The sequence below is a fragment of the Oncorhynchus nerka genome, linkage group LG19, assembly GCF_034236695.1.
Source record: "Oncorhynchus nerka isolate Pitt River linkage group LG19, Oner_Uvic_2.0, whole genome shotgun sequence".
Lineage (NCBI taxonomy): Eukaryota > Metazoa > Chordata > Actinopteri > Salmoniformes > Salmonidae > Oncorhynchus > Oncorhynchus nerka.
The window spans coordinates 50,041,659-50,060,525 of NC_088414.1; the positions used below are offsets into that span (position 1 = coordinate 50,041,659).

Here is an 18,867-nt window from a genome sequence, read left to right on the forward strand (position 1 = left end):
GGTTTTTAAGGTGAAGGGTTAAATGTTGGGACGGACTCCGGGTGAGGGATTAGAGCTGGGCTGGGGGAAAGAGCTCCCAGGTGTGGTCTGTTATTGGTGGGGAGTGAGGGGTGTGGTCTGTTATTGGTGGGGAGTGAGGGGTGAGTTTAGGTTCCTATGTGAGATGTCTCTGTGTCAGGGTAGGGACAGTGGGGCAGTGAGATAATGAGGCTAAGGGCAGTGGGGCAGTGGGATAATGAGGCTAAGGGCAGTGGGGCAGTGAGATAATGAGGCTAAGGGCAGTGGGGCAGTGAGATAATGAGGCTAAGGGCAGTGAGATAATGAGATAGTGAGATAATAAGGCTAAGGGCAGTGGGATAATGAGGATAACGGCAGTGGGGCAGTGGGATAATGAGGCTAAGGACAGCGGGATAATGAGGTTAAGGGCAGTGGGATAATGAGGATAAGGGCAGTGGGATAATGAGGTTAAGGGCAGTGGGATAACGAGGTTAAGGGCAGTGGGATAATGAGGTTAATGGCAGTGGGATAATGAGGTTAATTGCAGTGGGATAATGAGGTTAAGGGCAGTGGGATAATGAGGTTAATGGCAGTGGGATAATGAGGTTAATTGCAGTGGGATAATGAGGTTAAGGGCAGTGGGGCAGTGGGATAATGAGGCTAACGGCAGTGTGATAATGAGGTTAATGGCAGTGGGATAATGAGGTTAACGGCAGTGGGGCAGTGGGATAATGAGGATAAGGGCAGTGGGATAATGAGGTTAAGGACAGTGGGATAATGAGGTTAAGGGCAGTGGGATAATGAGGTTAAGGGCAGTGGGATAATGGGGTTAACGGCAGTGGGGCAGTGGGATAATGAGGTTAAGGGCAGTGGGATAATGAGGATAACGGCAGTGGGATAATGAGGTTAAGGGCAGGGGGCAGTGGGATAATGAGGTTAAGGGCAGTGGGATAATGAGGTTAACGGCAGGGGGCAGTGGGATAATGAGGTTAAGGGCAGTGGGATAATGAGTTTAAGGGCAGTGGGCAGTGGGATAATGAGGTTAAGGGCAGTGGGATAATGAGGCTAAGGGCAGTGGGATAATGAGGTTAAGGGCAGTGGGATAATGAGGTTAAGGGCAGTGGGATAATGAGGATAACGGCAGGGGGCAGTGGGATAATGAGGTTAAGGGCAGTGGGATAATGAGGCTAAGGGCAGAGGGCAGTGGGATAATGAGGTTAAGGGCAGAGGGGCAGTGGGTTGTAGGGTCTAGGGAGTTTCTATGTGACTAATGTAGAGGTGTATCTGTGTCTGAGTAAAGACACGGTGAGGTTGGTTTTAGGGTTGGGGGCATTAGGGTTCTATAGGGGTTCAGGTCTGGATGCTTCCTGTGTGACTCACTAATGTAGAGGTGTCTCTGTGTCTGCCAGCAGTCCTGAAGGTCGTGGACGAACGGGTGACGCACCTGACGCTGAGGACAAAGGTCACAGGTCAGCCTAAGAGTAATCTCGGTGAAGTAAAATTCTCGCGAAAGTTTGTTTCCTGTTTTACTTCTGGGGGGAAATGTTGCTAACAATTGTGATTACCGTTGTGCGAAGGAAGGAAGCAAAGTTTCCCTCTCAAAAGGAAAGTCTTGGTCAAAAGTGATCCTTCCGCTAATTTCACCCATTTATCATGAACAACACCTCTACTGTGTTTATTATGAACAACACCTCTACTGTGTTTATCATTAACAACACCTCTACTGTGTTTATTATGAACAACACCTCTACTGTGTTTACCATTAACAACACCTCTACTGTGTTTACCATTAACAACACCTCTACTGTGTTTACCATTAACAACACCTCTACTGTGTTTACCATCACCTCTACTGTGTTTATTATGAACAACACCTCTACTGTGTTTATTATGAACAACACCTCTACTGTGTTTATTATGAACAACACCTCTACTGTGTTTATTATGAACAACACCTCTACTGTGTTTATCATGAACAACACCTCTACTGTGTTTATCATTAACAACACCTCTACTGTGTTTATTATGAACAACACCTCTACTGTGTTTATTATGAACAACACCTCTACTGTGTTTATCATGAACAAAAAGCAAAAAAATATCAGGAATTTTTAAGATGCTTGTCACGTTCTGACCTTAGTTCCTTTATTTTGTCTTTGTGTTAGTTGGTTGGGGCGGCAGTCTATGTTCATTTTTCTAGGTTGTGTTTATGTGTTCGGCTGGGTATGGTTCCCAATCAGGGACAGCTGTCTATCGTTGTCTCTGATTGGGAACCATACTTAGGTAGCCTTTTTCCCCACCTGTATTTGTGGGTGAATGTTTTCTGTTTAGTTTCATTCTCCGTTGTTACTTTGTTTAGTGTTCTGTTGAATAAATGAACATGGACACGTACCACGCTGCATATTGGTCCGATCTCTCCTACTCCTCCTCGGACGAGGACGACGAATGTTACAACGCAGCCATTTGACTTTGTGGCTGTGGAATCTAGTAGAAAGCGTTTATCATCCACACACGGGGTTGAAATCACCGCCCCAGTTTAAGCACCTCCTTTCACCAATCCTGACTCGTCCAAATAATCAATGACGAAAACCCGAAACCAACTGATAAAGCTCGTAATCACGTACTGCTACTTGAGCCTTGACAGGTCGAGGTACTTTGTACATGTAGGTAGGGGTAAAGTGACTATGTATAGATAATAAACAGCGAGTATCAGCACTATAACAGAGTGTATAGCTAGTAACGACCCACAACCCTGTCTAAACCACTATAACAGAGTGTATAGCTAGTCACGACTAATGACCCTGTCTAAACCACTATAACAGAGTGTATAGCTAGTAACGACCCACAACCCTGTCTAAACCACTATAACAGTGTGTATAGCTAGTAACGACCCACAACCCTGTCTAAACCACTATAACAGTGTGTATAGCTAGTAACAACCCTGTCTAAACCTCTATAACAGAGTGTATAGCTAGTCACAACCCTGTCTAAACCTCTATAACAGAGTGTATAGCTAGTCACAACCCTGTCTAAACCACTATAACAGAGTGTATAGCTAGTAACGACCCTGTCTAAACCACTATAACAGTGTGTATAGCTAGTAACAACCCTGTCTAAACCTCTATAACAGAGTGTATAGCTAGTCACAACCCTGTCTAAACCTCTATAACAGAGTGTATAGCTAGTCACAACCCTGTCTAAACCACTATAACAGAGTGTATAGCTAGTAACAACCCTGTCTAAACCACTATAACAGAGTGTATAGCTAGTAACAACCCTGTCTAAACCTCTATAACAGAGTGTATAGCTAGTAACAACCCTGTCTAAACCACTATAACAGAGTGTATAGCTAGTCACAACCCACAACCCTGTCTAAACCACTATAACAGTGTGTATAACTAGTAACGGCTAGTGCAACAAGTACAGACAGCACTCTACAACACATATACAGCATCCGTCTGACCCACCTGTAGAGCATGACCTCTCTCTCTCTCTCTCTCTGACCCACCTGTAGAGCATGACCTCTCTCTCTCTCTCTCTGACCCACCTGTAGAGCGCGACCTCTCTCTCTCTGACCCACCTGTACAGTACGACCTCTCTCTCTCTGACCCACCTGTAGAGCGCGACCTCTCTCTCTCTGACCCACCTATACAGCACGTCCTCTCTCTCTCTCTCTCTCTCTCTCTGACCCACCCGTACAGTACGACCTCTCTCTCTCTGACCCACCTGTACAGCACGTCCTCTCTCTCTCTGACCCACCTGTAGAGCACGACCTCTCTCTCTCTGACCCACCTGTAGAGCATGACCTCTCTCTCTCTCTGACCCACCTGTACAGCACAACCTCTCTCTCTCTCTGACCCACCTGTAGAGCACGACCTCTCTCTCTCTCTCTCTGACCCACCTGTACAGCACAACCTCTCTCTCTCTCTCTGACCCACCTGTAGAGCACGACCTCTCTCTCTCTCTCTCTGACCCACCTGTACAGCACAACCTCTCTCTCTCTCTCTCTCTCTCTCTGACCCACCTGTAGAGCACGACCTCTCTCTCTCTCTGACCCACCTGTAGAGCACAACCTCTCTCTCTCTCTCTCTCTCTCTCTCTGACCCACCTGTAGAGCACGACCTCTCTCTCTCTCTGACCCACCTGTAGAGCACGACCACTCTCTCTCTGACCCAACTGTAGAGCACGACCCCTCTCTCACCTGTACTATAACTTCTTCTTTAGACTGTTCCAGAACGCCCAGCCTCAGGATCTCTGACTTAGGGATTACCTGAGAACACACACACACACACACACACACACACACACACACACACACACACACACACACACACACACACAGATGATGTGAGCATGGGATGACATTAACATGTAGTACACAGCAATACTTCTCATAGACAGTCCAGTTATCTGCCATTCAGCTAGTTTATATATATACAAAAGTATGTGGACACCCCTTAAAATTAGTGGATTCTGCTATTTCAGCAACACCTGTTGCTGACAGGTGTATAAAATCGAGCACACATCCATGCAATCTCCGTAGACAAACATTGGCAGTAGAATGGCCTTATTGAAGAGCTCAGTGACTTTCAACGAGGCACCAGCATAGGATGCCACCTTAGTCTGATGGACTAATTGGGGTTTGGCAGATGCCAGGAGAACGCTACCTGCCCCAATTCATAGTGCCAACTGTAAAGTTTGGTGGAGAAGGAATAATGGTCTGGGGCTGTTTTTCATGGTTCAGGCCTCTTAGTTCCAGTGAAGGGAAATCTTAACACTACAGCATACAATTACTATTTTAGACTATTTTGTGCTTCCAACTTTGTGGCAACAGTTTGGGGAAGGCCCTTTCCTGTTTCAGCATGACAAAGAAAGTTCAAACCCCAGAGCTGACAAGGTACAAATCTGTCGTTCTGCCCCTGAACAGGCAGTTAACCCACTGTTCCTAGGCCGTCATTGAAAATAAGAATTTGTTCTTAACTGACTTGCCTAGTTAAATAAAGGTAAAATAAAAAAATATAGAAATGATTTGTCGAGATCGGTGTGGAAGAACTTGACTGGCCTGCACAGAGCCCTGACCTCAACCCCATCAAACACCTTTGGGATGAATTTGAACGCTGACTGCGAGCCAGTCCTAATCGCCCGACCTCACTAATGCTCTTCTGGATGAATGGACGCAAATCCCGACAGCAATGTTCCAACATCTAGTGGAAAGCCTTCCCAGAAGAGTGGAGGCTGTTATAGCAGCAATGTTCCAACATCTAGTGGAAAGCCTTCCCAGAAGAGTGGAGGCTGTTATAGCAGCAATGTTCCAACATCTAGTGGAAAGCCTTCCCAGAAGAGTTGAGGCTGTTATAGCAGCAATGTTCCAACATCTAGTGGAAAGCCTTCCCAGAAGAGTGGAGGCTGTTATAGCAGCAATGTTCCAACATCTAGTGGAAAGCCTTCCCAGAAGAGTGGAGGCTGTTATAGCAGCAATGTTCCAACATCTAGTGGAAAGCCTTCCCAGAAGAGTGGAGGCTGTTATAGCAGCAAAAGGGAGGGACCAACTCCACATTAAGGCCCATGATTTTGGAATTAGATTTTTGATGAACAGGTGTTCACATACTTTTGGTCTGTAATGTATATGATATGCATGTGAGTGTAAAGTGCTATTGGAGGGTTACCTTGACGGCGTAGGTTTTCTGCTTGGCCTTGTCCTTCACCTTCAGAATGGGACCAAAGGATCCTTTGGCGATATATCCCAACACCTGGAACAAGAGAGAGGAGGTGGGAAGAGTCTCCATAACCCTACAGTGTCTAGGGTCTGGTTTCAACACAGAGAAATAGTAATGGCCTCTGTTTTGGAGGGACTCAAAAAACTCATGGGTTCATGGGGATTTTGGGGGGGTTTCTGGGTAAAGGCCCGAAAATAAGGTCTGTGGTAAACACAGTCTTAGGAGATCTTATACGTTTTGTTCTAATGAGAAATTCACTGTTTGTGAATTTTGAAGCATTTATGTTCTCAAAACGAGTAAAAATCTACCGATGTGCTAACAACAGTTACACGACACCTCAGTTTGCCTTTGATGTCACCAACACAACGAGTGAAGCTGTCAACGCTTGGCCTTAGTTTACAATCCAAACGACTGTGAGCCTGGACCAAAACAACACAGTGTTGACTAACACCGTTCCACAATGGCAACTAATGGGACTGTAGATACTCTAAAAGGGACTGTAGATACTCTAATGGGACTGTAGAGACTGTTGGCATTAATATCCGTACACAATGACAACTAATGGGACTGTAGAGACTGTTGGCATTAATATCCGTACACAATGACAACTAATGGGACTGTAGAGACTGTTGGCATTAATATCCGTACACAATGACAACTAATGGGACTGTAGAGACTGTTTGCATTAATATCCGTACACAATGACAACTAATGGGACTGTAGAGACTGTTGGCATTAATACTCAGGCTGTAATGAAAACTAATGGGACTGTAGATACTCTAATGGGACTGTAGATACTCTAATGGGACTGTAGATACTCTAATGGGACTGTAGATACTCTAATGGGACTGTAGATACTCGAATGAGACTGTAGATACTCTAATGGGACTGTAGATACTCTAATGAGACTGTAGATACTCTAATGGGACTGTAGATACTCTAATGGGACTGTAGATACTCTAATGGGACTGTAGATACTCTAATGGGACTGTAGAGACTCGAATGGGACTGTAGAGACTGTGTTAGCATTAATATCCAGGCTGTAATGAAAACTAATGGGACTGTAGAGACTGTTGGCATTAATACTCGGGCTGTAATGAAAACTAATGGGACTGTAGAGACTGTTGACATTAATACTCAGGCTGTAATGAAAACTAATGGGACTGTAGAGACTCTAATGGGACTGTAGAGACTGTGTTGGCATTAATACTCAGGCTGTAATGAAAACTAATGGGACTGTAGAGACTGTTGACATTAATACTCAGGCTGTAATGAAAACTAATGGGACTGTAGAGACTGTTGGCATTAATACTCGGGCTGTAATGAAAACTAATGGGACTGTAGAGACTGTTGACATTAATACTCGGGCTGTAATGAAAACTAATGGGACTGTAGAGACTGTTGGCATTAATACTCGGGGTGTAAACTATGTTTCTATTCAAGCGTTGATTGACATGGTAATAGACCAATAATATTGTTGAAAAGTTGGAAAAAACTGACCCCTCTGATGCTGCACGTTACATTGTGACGTGTCACGACGGCGCTAAAATAAGGTGAAGCGTACGGAAACACCGCGATGTTCGGAAGTTCGTTAGCTGTCATTACCATCGTGTCATTTTGTGTTCGAGCGTGTAAGCAGAAAGCTAACGAACAGGACTAGCGTAGCTAGTTTGCGCGGTCGGCGTAGCGACGCGAAGATGTTGCAACTCGTGGTAGTTCCATCCTCGGACAGTCAACTGACTTATTTACAATCCATTAAGGTCATGTTAAAGGAAAGAGTGTTGACTGTTATTTAGTTTTTGTACATCTCTGAGTGATGTTCTGTCCATCCTCAGGGTCGTCTCGTGTTTTCACCTGAGCTCTTGCCGTTCAGGCAGGCAGAAATGTACGACGTAGAACTGTGTGGTAAAGTCTCTCTCGCTACACTGGCAGTTCGTAGAAATACAACTCGTAGATGGTGACATGTCAGATTACAATACTGGCTGATGTCGTAACGCGGGAGGTTATCTTCTCTCTCCATATTTCTACCTCAATAAATGTGTAATTTAACAGAGGGTCCACCACATGTTCTCCTATTTGCCTGTTCATTCCAGGGTTGCATTGTGCTGCCCAGTGGCTCCACCCTCGCCAGGACGGGCTAATGGCTGTGGCTGTTTCCTAACAGAGGTCCTAATCCAAAGGCAGCTGCCGACCTGGCAACATCACGTGATAACGCATTCCATCGAGCACGTCTGTTACCACTCTAGCCACCAAAGCAGCGTGAGCAACTAGTGCTGGGGTATTCAGTGTTCAACTGACACGAATAACAAGTAACAGAATGGATCTCCTCACCACCTGTTCATGAATGAACCAGAAGTATAATCCTCCTCTTTAGCTAAATAATCTATTTTACTGACTGTTTAAGAATGATTAATAGCCATAATAGTGGTGTTTTACTGTGAAGATAATACTGCATTAGGACGGCTTGTGATTCATTCATACAACGATCACACCCGTGCATATTACTACATAACAATGACGTTCAAGATATCATGGTTTTATAATTAAGCAATAAGGCCAGAGGAGGTGTGGTATATGGCCAATATACCACGGCTAAGGTCTGTTTTTAGGCACAACGCCCAGGGCATTAGATGGATGAACTGTAGTCACTAGATGCCCAAGCCATCTAACCAAATCCCAAGATACTTATAGGAGGTCACCCTATCAATTTGCTGGTGTAACGCTCGTCTGAAGAAGAGGGTGTAACGCGTCTGAAGAAGAGGGTGTAACGCTCGTCTGAAGAAGAGGGTGTAACGCTCGTCTGAAGAAGAGGGTGTAACGCTCGTCTGAAGAAGAGGGTGTAACGCTCGTCTGAGGAAGAGGGTGTAACGCTCGTCTGAAGAAGAGGGTGTAACGCTCGTCTGAAGAAGAGGGTGTAACGCTCGTCTGAAGAAGAGGGTGTAACGCTCGTCTGAGGAAGAGGGTGTAACGCTCGTCTGAGGAAGAGGGTGTAACGCTCGTCTGAAGAAGAGGGTGTAACGCTCGTCTGAAGAAGAGGACCGCAGCGCAGCGTGGTACGTGTTCATGATTATTTATAAAAACTGAACACTGAAACAAAACAACAAAGTGGAACAAAACAGAACAGTTCTGTCTGGTGCAGAAACACAAAACACAAAACACCCACAAACCACAGGTGGGAAAAAGCTGCCTAATTATGATTCTTAATCAGAGACAATGATAGACAGAAAACATAGAAATAAAGAAACTAGAATGCCCACCCTAATCACACCCTGGCCTAACCAAAATAGAGAATAAAAGCCTCTCTATGGCCAGGGCGTGACAGCTGGCCATTTATAGTTCAAATCTGCAATTGACTCCATCTGTCAATAATTGTGTCATCGGCATACAGATGGAAATTTGCAGAGTCGACAGTCTTCCCTTTATCATTCATTTACAGTGTAAAAAGGATTGGACCTAAAATGGAGCCCTGGGGAACTCCTTTTGTAAGCCTTGTAGTAAACTCCTGAGCTACACACTGTGTTCTGTCAGAAAGGTAGTTCTGGAACCAATCCAACCCATTAACACTTAAACCAACCTTTTTTAGTCTATACAACAGCAGGGCGTGGTCAACAGTGTTGAAGGCCAACAACAGGGCATGGTCAACAGCAGAGCATGGTCAACAGTGTTGAAGGCCAACAACAGGGCATGGTCAACAGTGTTGAAGGCCAAAAACAGGGCATGGTCAACAGTGTCCAAGGTCAACAGCAGGGTATGGTCAACAGTGTTGAAGACCAACAGCAGGGTATGGTCAACAGTGTCCAAGGCCAACATCAGGGTATGGTCAACAGTGTTGAAGGCCAACAGCAGGGTATGGTCGACAGTGTCCAAGGCCAACAGCAGGGTATGGTCAACAGTGTTGAAGGCCAACAGCAGGGCATGGTCAACAGTATTGAAGGCCAACAGCAGGGCATGGTCAACAGTGTTGAAGGCCAATAGCAGGGCATGGTTAACAGCAGGGCATGGTCAACAGTGTCCAAGGCCAACAACAGGGCATGGTCGACATTGTGGAAGGCCAACAGCAGGGCATGGTCAAAAGTGTCCAAGGCCAACAGCAGGGCATGGTCAACAGTGTCCAAGGCCAACAGTAGGGCGTGGTCAACAGTGTCCAAGGTCAACAGCAGGGAGTGGTCAAAAGTGTCCACGGCCAACAGCAGGGCATGGTCAACAGTGTTGAAGGCCAACAGCAGGGTGTGGTCGACAGTGTTGAAGGCCAACAGCAGGGTGTGGTCAACAGCAGAGCATGGTCAACATTGTCTATGGTCAACAGCAGGGTGTGGTCAACAGTGTCCAAGGCCAACAGCAGGGCGTAGTCAACAGTGTCCACGGCCAACAGCAGGGCATGGTCAACAGTGTTGAAGGCCAACAGCAGGGCGTGGTCGACAGTGTTGAAGACCAACAGCAGGGCATGGTCAACAGCGTCCAAGGCCAACAGCAGGGCAGCTTCGACAGTGTTGAAGGCCAACAGCAGGGCATGGTCAACAGTGTCCAAGGCCCAACAGCAGGGTGTGGTCGACAGTGTTGAAGACCAACAGCAGGGCATGGTCAACAGTGTCCAAGGCCCAACAGCAGGGTGTGGTCGACAGCAGGACATGGTCAACAGTGTTGAAGGCCAACAGCAGGGCATGGTCAACAGTGTTGAAGGCCAACAGCAGGGTGTGGTCAACAGCAGGGCATGGTCAACAGTGTCCATGGACAACAGCAGGGCGTAGTCAACAGTGTCCACGGCCAACAGCAGGGCGTAGTCAACAGTGTCCACGGCCAACAGCAGGGCATGGTCAACAGTGTTGAAGGCCAACAGCAGGGTGTGGTCGACAGTGTTGAAGGCCAACAGCAGGGTGTGGTCAACAGCAGTGCATGGTCAACATTGTCTATGGTCAACAGCAGGGTGTGGTCAACAGTGTCCAAGGCCAACAGCAGGGCGTAGTCAACAGTGTCCACGGCCAACAGCAGGGCATGGTCAACAGTGTTGAAGGCCAACAGCAGGGTGTGGTCGACAGTGTTGAAGACCAACAGCAGGGCATGGTCAACAGTGTCCAAGGCCCAACAGCAGGGCATGGTCAACAGCGTCCAAGGCCAACAGCAGGGCAGCTTCGACAGTGTTGAAGGCCAACAGCAGGGCATGGTCAACAGTGTCCAAGGCCCAACAGCAGGGTGTGGTCGACAGTGTTGAAGACCAACAGCAGGGCATGGTCAACAGTGTCCAAGGCCCAACAGCAGGGTGTGGTCGACAGCAGGACATGGTCAACAGTGTTGAAGGCCAACAGCAGGGCATGGTCAACAGTGTTGAAGGCCAACAGCAGATATGGGCAACAGTGTCCAAGGCCAACAGCAGGGTGTGGTCAACAGTGTTGAAGGCCAACAGCAGGGTGTGGTCAACAGCAGGGCATGGTCAACAGTGTCCATGGACAACAGCAGGGCGTGGTCAACAGTGTCCAAGGCCAACAGCAGGTATGGTCAACAGTGTCCAAGGCCAACAGCAGGGTGTGGTCAACAATGTCCAAGGCCAACAGCAGGGTGTGGTCAACAGTGTCCATGGACAACAGCAGGGCATGGTCAACAGTGTCCAAGGCCAACAGCAGTGTGTGGTCAACAATGTCCAAGGCCAACAGCAGGGTGTGGTCAACAATGTCCAAGGCCAACAGCAGGGCATGGTCAACAGTGTCCATGGACAACAGCAGGGCGTAGTCAACAGTGTCCACGGCCAACAGCAGGGCATGGTCAACAGTGTCCAAGGCCAACAGCAGGGTGTGGTCAACAGTGTCCAAGGCCAACAGCAGGGCGTAGTCAACAGTGTCCACGGCCAACAGCAGGGCATGGTCAACAGTGTTGAAGGCCAACAGCAGGGTGTGGTCGACAGTGTTGAAGGCCAACAGCAGGGTGTGGTCAACAGCAGGGCATGGTCAACATTGTCTATGGTCAACAGCAGGGTGTGGTCAACAGTGTCCAAGGCCAACAGCAGGGCGTAGTCAACAGTGTCCACGGCCAACAGCAGGGCATGGTCAACAGTGTTGAAGGCCAACAGCAGGGTGTGGTCGACAGTGTTGAAGACCAACAGCAGGGCATGGTCAACAGTGTCCAAGGCCCAACAGCAGGGCATGGTCAACAGCGTCCAAGGCCAACAGCAGGGCAGCTTCGACAGTGTTGAAGGCCAACAGCAGGGCATGGTCAACAGTGTCCAAGGCCCAACAGCAGGGTGTGGTCGACAGTGTTGAAGACCAACAGCAGGGCATGGTCAACAGTGTCCAAGGCCCAACAGCAGGGTGTGGTCGACAGCAGGACATGGTCAACAGTGTTGAAGGCCAACAGCAGGGCATGGTCAACAGTGTTGAAGGCCAACAGCAGATATGGGCAACAGTGTCCAAGGCCAACAGCAGGGTGTGGTCAACAGTGTTGAAGGCCAACAGCAGGGTGTGGTCAACAGCAGGGCATGGTCAACAGTGTTGAAGGCCAACAGCAGGGCATGGTCAACAGTGTTGAAGGCCAACAGCAGGGTGTGGTCAACAGCAGGGCATGGTCAACAGTGTCCATGGACAACAGCAGGGCGTGGTCAACAGTGTCCAAGGCCAACAGCAGGTATGGTCAACAGTGTCCAAGGCCAACAGCAGGTATGGTCAACAATGTCCAAGGCCAACAGCAGGGTGTGGTCAACAATGTCCAAGGCCAACAGCAGGGCATGGTCAACAGTGTCCAAGGCCAACAGCAGGTATGGTCAACAGTGTCCAAGGCCAACAGCAGGGTGTGGTCAACAATGTCCAAGGCCAACAGCAGGGTGTGGTCAACAGTGTCCATGGACAACAGCAGGGTGTGGTCAACAGTGTCCAAGGCCAACAGCAGGGCATGGTCAACAGTGTCCAAGGCCAACAGCAGGTATGGTCAACAGTGTCCAAGGCCAACAGCAGGGTGTGGTCAACAATGTCCAAGGCCAACAGCAGGGTGTGGTCAACAATGTCCAAGGCCAACAGCAGGGTGTGGTCAACAATGTCCAAGGCCAACAGCAGGGCATGGTCAACAGTGTCCAAGGCCAACAGCAGGGTGTGGTCAACAGTGTCCAAGGCCAACAGCAGGGCGTAGTCAACAGTGTCCACGGCCAACAGCAGGGCATGGTCAACAGTGTTGAAGGCCAACAGCAGGGTGTGGTCGACAGTGTTGAAGGCCAACAGCAGGGTGTGGTCAACAGCAGGGCATGGTCAACATTGTCTATGGTCAACAGCAGGGTGTGGTCAACAGTGTCCAAGGCCAACAGCAGGGCGTAGTCAACAGTGTCCACGGCCAACAGCAGGGCATGGTCAACAGTGTTGAAGGCCAACAGCAGGGTGTGGTCGACAGTGTTGAAGACCAACAGCAGGGCATGGTCAACAGTGTCCAAGGCCCAACAGCAGGGCATGGTCAACAGCGTCCAAGGCCAACAGCAGGGCAGCTTCGACAGTGTTGAAGGCCAACAGCAGGGCATGGTCAACAGTGTCCAAGGCCCAACAGCAGGGTGTGGTCGACAGTGTTGAAGACCAACAGCAGGGCATGGTCAACAGTGTCCAAGGCCCAACAGCAGGGTGTGGTCGACAGCAGGACATGGTCAACAGTGTTGAAGGCCAACAGCAGGGCATGGTCAACAGTGTTGAAGGCCAACAGCAGATATGGGCAACAGTGTCCAAGGCCAACAGCAGGGTGTGGTCAACAGTGTTGAAGGCCAACAGCAGGGTGTGGTCAACAGCAGGGCATGGTCAACAGTGTTGAAGGCCAACAGCAGGGCATGGTCAACAGTGTTGAAGGCCAACAGCAGGGTGTGGTCAACAGCAGGGCATGGTCAACAGTGTCCATGGACAACAGCAGGGCGTGGTCAACAGTGTCCAAGGCCAACAGCAGGTATGGTCAACAGTGTCCAAGGCCAACAGCAGGGTGTGGTCAACAATGTCCAAGGCCAACAGCAGGGTGTGGTCAACAGTGTCCATGGACAACAGCAGGGCATGGTCAACAGTGTCCAAGGCCAACAGCAGTGTGTGGTCAACAATGTCCAAGGCCAACAGCAGGGTGTGGTCAACAATGTCCAAGGCCAACAGCAGGGCATGGTCAACAGTGTCCAAGGCCAACAGCAGGTATGGTCAACAGTGTCCAAGGCCAACAGCAGGGTGTGGTCAACAATGTCCAAGGCCAACAGCAGGGTGTGGTCAACAGTGTCCATGGACAACAGCAGGGCATGGTCAACAGTGTCCAAGGCCAACAGCAGTGTGTGGTCAACAATGTCCAAGGCCAACAGCAGGGTGTGGTCAACAATGTCCAAGGCCAACAGCAGGGCATGGTCAACAGTGTTGAAGGCCAACAGCAGGGTGTGGTCGACAGTGTTGAAGACCAACAGCAGGGCATGGTCAACAGTGTCCAAGGCCCAACAGCAGGGCATGGTCAACAGCGTCCAAGGCCAACAGCAGGGCAGCTTCGACAGTGTTGAAGGCCAACAGCAGGGCATGGTCAACAGTGTCCAAGGCCCAACAGCAGGGTGTGGTCGACAGTGTTGAAGACCAACAGCAGGGCATGGTCAACAGTGTCCAAGGCCCAACAGCAGGGTGTGGTCGACAGCAGGACATGGTCAACAGTGTTGAAGGCCAACAGCAGGGCATGGTCAACAGTGTTGAAGGCCAACAGCAGATATGGGCAACAGTGTCCAAGGCCAACAGCAGGGTGTGGTCAACAGTGTTGAAGGCCAACAGCAGGTGTGGTCAACAGGGCATGGTCAACAGTGTTGAAGGCCAACAGCAGGGCATGGTCAACAGTGTTGAAGGCCAACAGCAGGGTGTGGTCAACAGCAGGGCATGGTCAACAGTGTCCATGGACAACAGCAGGGCGTGGTCAACAGTGTCCAAGGCCAACAGCAGGTATGGTCAACAGTGTCCAAGGCCAACAGCAGGGTGTGGTCAACAATGTCCAAGGCCAACAGCAGGGTGTGGTCAACAGTGTCCATGGACAACAGCAGGGCATGGTCAACAGTGTCCAAGGCCAACAGCAGTGTGTGGTCAACAATGTCCAAGGCCAACAGCAGGGTGTGGTCAACAATGTCCAAGGCCAACAGCAGGGCATGGTCAACAGTGTCCAAGGCCAACAGCAGGTATGGTCAACAGTGTCCAAGGCCAACAGCAGGGTGTGGTCAACAATGTCCAAGGCCAACAGCAGGGTGTGGTCAACAGTGTCCATGGACAACAGCAGGGCATGGTCAACAGTGTCCAAGGCCAACAGCAGTGTGTGGTCAACAATGTCCAAGGCCAACAGCAGGGTGTGGTCAACAATGTCCAAGGCCAACAGCAGGGCATGGTCAACAGTGTTCCCATCATTACGCTCACCTGTTCCCCATCATTACGCACACCTGTTCCCATCATTACGCACACCTGGTCATCATTATCTCCTTGATTACTCCCCCTTTATTTAGCCCTCAGTTGACATCAGTCATTAGGTGGTATTGTTCTCTCTCACGTTCAGTACGCTTCTCCTGTTTGTTCATTTGTATCGGACCCTTCTGCACCTGCTTCCTGATGGATATGTTACAATATGAGTGAGGATCAGCAATGATCTCTGCACCCTTTTTTGTTTAAATAAGGGTTTAATTGATCCGGACCAGCTGCTTTCTTTATATCAATAGATTTGAGTGCCTTTACAACTTCTGAAAACTCAATCTCTGTAAAAGGAAATAGATGAACCGTAGACCAGCACGCGGCAATTTCATTCACAGACTCATTCGAGATGTTAGAATTGAGTTCATTGCCAAATAAATGCCCAGCTTTAACAAAATCCTCATTAAACATGTCAAGCACTTTATTATTGTCTGCCACATCCATTGAATCTGAGGACAATTTTAGCAGGAGACCAGTTTGTGTTCGCATTCATGGATTTAATGGTTTTCAATCATTTCGTGGGGGTTATTGAGGTTTGCCTTGGTAGATTCATAATAGAAGCTTTTTTACATTTCCGTATCTCAGTACCCTGAATAACTGGGAATTACCCACGTTCATCTGTACAAACAATCCCAGAACAGCAGCAAAGTACCTTGTGAAGATCCATATCTCAGTACCCTGAATAACTGCCATTCAGCCTGGGAATGACCCTTTCTGGCTTTGGCACATTGTGTATTTCTGGATCAAATCAGATAATTCCCCTGTAAACCAGGGATTGTCTCTACCTCCTTACCCGGTACTTTTTGAGAGGGGCGTGTTTATCATAGATAGTGGAAAACATGGAATGAAAATAGGAGAACTCCTCTTCGATATCTGTAATAAGGGCCCTCCTCTCCCAGGTACATGTATAACGTTCATACAGGAGTGTCTTGTCACAGAACTGCCTAAAAGGTCGTTTGGCTGTGAACCGAGGCGGCACTTTGGGGATTTTAGTGTCTCTAATGCAAGCAGCTGCACAACGATCACTTAAATCATTAGAGAAAATACCAACGGCCGAGTCTATATGCTGTTATTTAGAATAACATCAATAAGTATTGATTTAGAGATGTCTTTGGGATTGAGTCTTGTGACTGCATTTATCATTTGTGTAAAAAGTCCTCTAATGGCCTAATGGCCTCTAAACAGTCCCCGTTTAAATCACCGATAAGTACCAACAATTCACTAGAATGAAAGCAAAACTAACACAAATATGCTGAGTCAAAAATGCCCTAAAAAAAACTGTTCAGCTGTAGCTGGTAGAAACCAAGCCCGAATGTTCCTGCCTTGGAATGACAGCGCGTTCAACAGCCGCTGCAGGAATGTGCCCAGTGTGTGGGTCTGGTCAATGTGCCCAACGTGAGGGTCTGGTCAATGTGCCCAGTGTGTGGGTCTGGTCAATGTGCCCAGTGTGTGGGTCTGGTCAATGTGCCCAGTGTGTGGGTCTGGTCAATGTGCCCAGTGTGTGGGTCTGGTCAATGTGCCCAGTGTGTGGGTCTGGTCAATGTGCCCAACGTGAGGGTCTGGTCAATGTGCCCAGTGTGTGGGTCTGGTCATTGTGCCCAGTGTGTGAGTCTGGTCAATGTGCCCAGTGTGTGGGTCTGGTCATTGTGCCCAGTGTGTGGGTCTGGTCAATGTGCCCAGTGTGTGGGTCTGGTCAATGTGCCCAGTGTGTGGGTCTGGTCAATGTGCCCAGTGTGTGGGTCTGGTCAATGTGCCCAGTGTGTGGGTCTGGTCAATGTGCCCAGTGTGTGGGTCTGGTCATTGTGCCCAGTGTGTGAGTCTGGTCAATGTGCCCAGTGTGTGGGTCTGGTCAATGTGCCCAGTGTGTGGGTCTGGTCATTGTGCCCAGTGTGTGGGTCTGGTCAATGTGCCCAGTGTGTGAGTCTGGTGAATGCGCCCAGTCGCCTTGCAGTAGGCTACCGCACAGTGAGGCAGCAACAGGCCCAACAAACCGGCCATTCACCGATGGCGAGTCCACCCAACGGGGGTATCCTGGGCTAGCAAACGCAACGCATCTAGACGTTATGTCACAGCGCAGATACCGAACTCCGGCTTCCACCACACAGCACAACAAGGCAGGAGAGGAGTCAGAAGACTCCAGTAGATCGACAGATTAAAAACCTGAACATGGAGAAGTATTCACGGCTAGTCGGCCCAATGTGTGTCTAGACAGTCAGTCACAGCGCAGATGTATCCTCTCTCGGTTTTCATGGAGGGCACCACTGTCTCCTTGCGTAGAAAACACGCTCTGATCTTGTAGTGTTTTACCTGGTGTTTAATGACACCACTCACAGCTTAATAACAGTTTTTCTAAGTAATAAAAACTTGTAACACTTGAAACAAACAACCCGCGTGCCACAACACGCTCAGCTGAGCTGCCCGGCCGCCATCTTGAAATAAGATAAAACAGCACAATGATTTTTATGATCTAAGCCAGCTATTCTCAAACTGGGGTGCAATCTCGTCGGGGGTACGCTCAATAAACATGTGATTTACCTTTTCAAACAGTCCATTTCGATTTTCCAACGGGGCTAGAGCCTAGTGGTTAGAGTCTAGTGGTTTGAGCCTAGTGGTTAGAGCCTAGTGGATAGAGTCTAGTGGTTAGAGCCTAGTGGTTAGAGTCTAGTGGTTAGAGCCTAGTGGTTAGAGCCTAGAGGTTAGAGCCTAGTGGTTAGAGTCTAGTGGTTAGAGCCTAGTGGTTAGAGCCTAGTGGATAGAGTCTAGTGGTTAGAGCCTAGTGGTTAGAGTCTAGTGGTTAGAGCCTAGTGGATAGAGTCTAGTGGTTAGAGTCTAGTGGTTTGAGTCTAGTGGTTAGAGTCTAGTGGTTAGCCTAGTGGGGCGGCAGGTAGTCTAGTGGTTAGAGCCTAATGGTTAGAGCCTAATGGTTAGAGCCTAGTGGTTAGAGCCTAGAGGTTAGAGCCTAGTGGTTAGAGTCTAGTGGTTAGAGTCTAGTGGTTAGAGCCTAGTGGATAGAGTCTAGTGGTTAGAGCCTAGTGATTAGAGTCTAGTGGTTAGAGTCTAGTGGTTAGAGTCTAGTGGATAGAGCCTAGTGGTTAGAGTCTAGTGGTTAGAGCCTAGTGGTTAGAGTCTAGTGGTTAGAGCCTAGTGATTAGAGTCTAGTGGTTAGAGTCTAGTGGTTAGAGTCTAGTGGATAGAGCCTAGTGGTTAGAGCCTAGAGGTTAGAGCCTAGTGGTTAGAGTCTAGTGGTTAGAGTCTAGTGGATAGAGCCTAGTGGTTAGAGCCTAGAGGTTAGAGCCTAGTGGTTAGAGTCTAGTGGTTAGAGTCTAGTGGATAGAGCCTAGTGGTTAGAGCCTAGTGGTTAGAGCCTAATGGTTAGAGCCTAGAGGTTAGAGCCTAGTGGTTAGAGCCTAATGGTTAGAGCCTAGAGGTTAGAGCCTAGTGGTTAGAGTCTAGTGGATAGAGCCTAGTGGTTAGAGCCTAGTGGTTAGAGCCTAGTGGTTAGAGCCTAGTGGATAGAGCCTAGTGGGTAGAGCCTAGTGGTTAGAGCCTAGTGGATAGAGCCTAGTGGTTAGAGTCTAGTGGTTAGAGCCTAGTGGTTAGAGCCTAGTGGATAGAGTCTAGTGGTTAGAGCCTAGTGGTTAGAGTCTAGTGGTTAGAGCTTAGTGGATAGAGTCTAGTGGGTAGAGCCTAGTGGTTAGAGCCTAGTGGATAGAGCCTAGTGGTTAGAGCCTAGTGGTTAG

The 18,867-nt window shown here is 48.6% G+C and overlaps 1 protein-coding gene across 1 annotated transcript in view; it reads right to left on the reverse strand.

Annotated features, from left to right (window-relative positions):
• rskrb (ribosomal protein S6 kinase related b) overlaps positions 1-18,867 on the reverse strand; it is a 57,506-nt gene that overhangs the window by 17,328 nt on the left and 21,311 nt on the right. The window contains exons 3-5 of the mRNA XM_065004591.1: positions 5,664-5,747; positions 4,199-4,267; positions 1,378-1,447 (exon numbers count right to left, since the gene is read on the reverse strand). Coding sequence (XP_064860663.1) covers positions 1,378-1,447; positions 4,199-4,267; positions 5,664-5,747 — 223 coding nt within the window. The remainder of the gene's footprint in view (positions 1-1,377; positions 1,448-4,198; positions 4,268-5,663; positions 5,748-18,867) is intronic.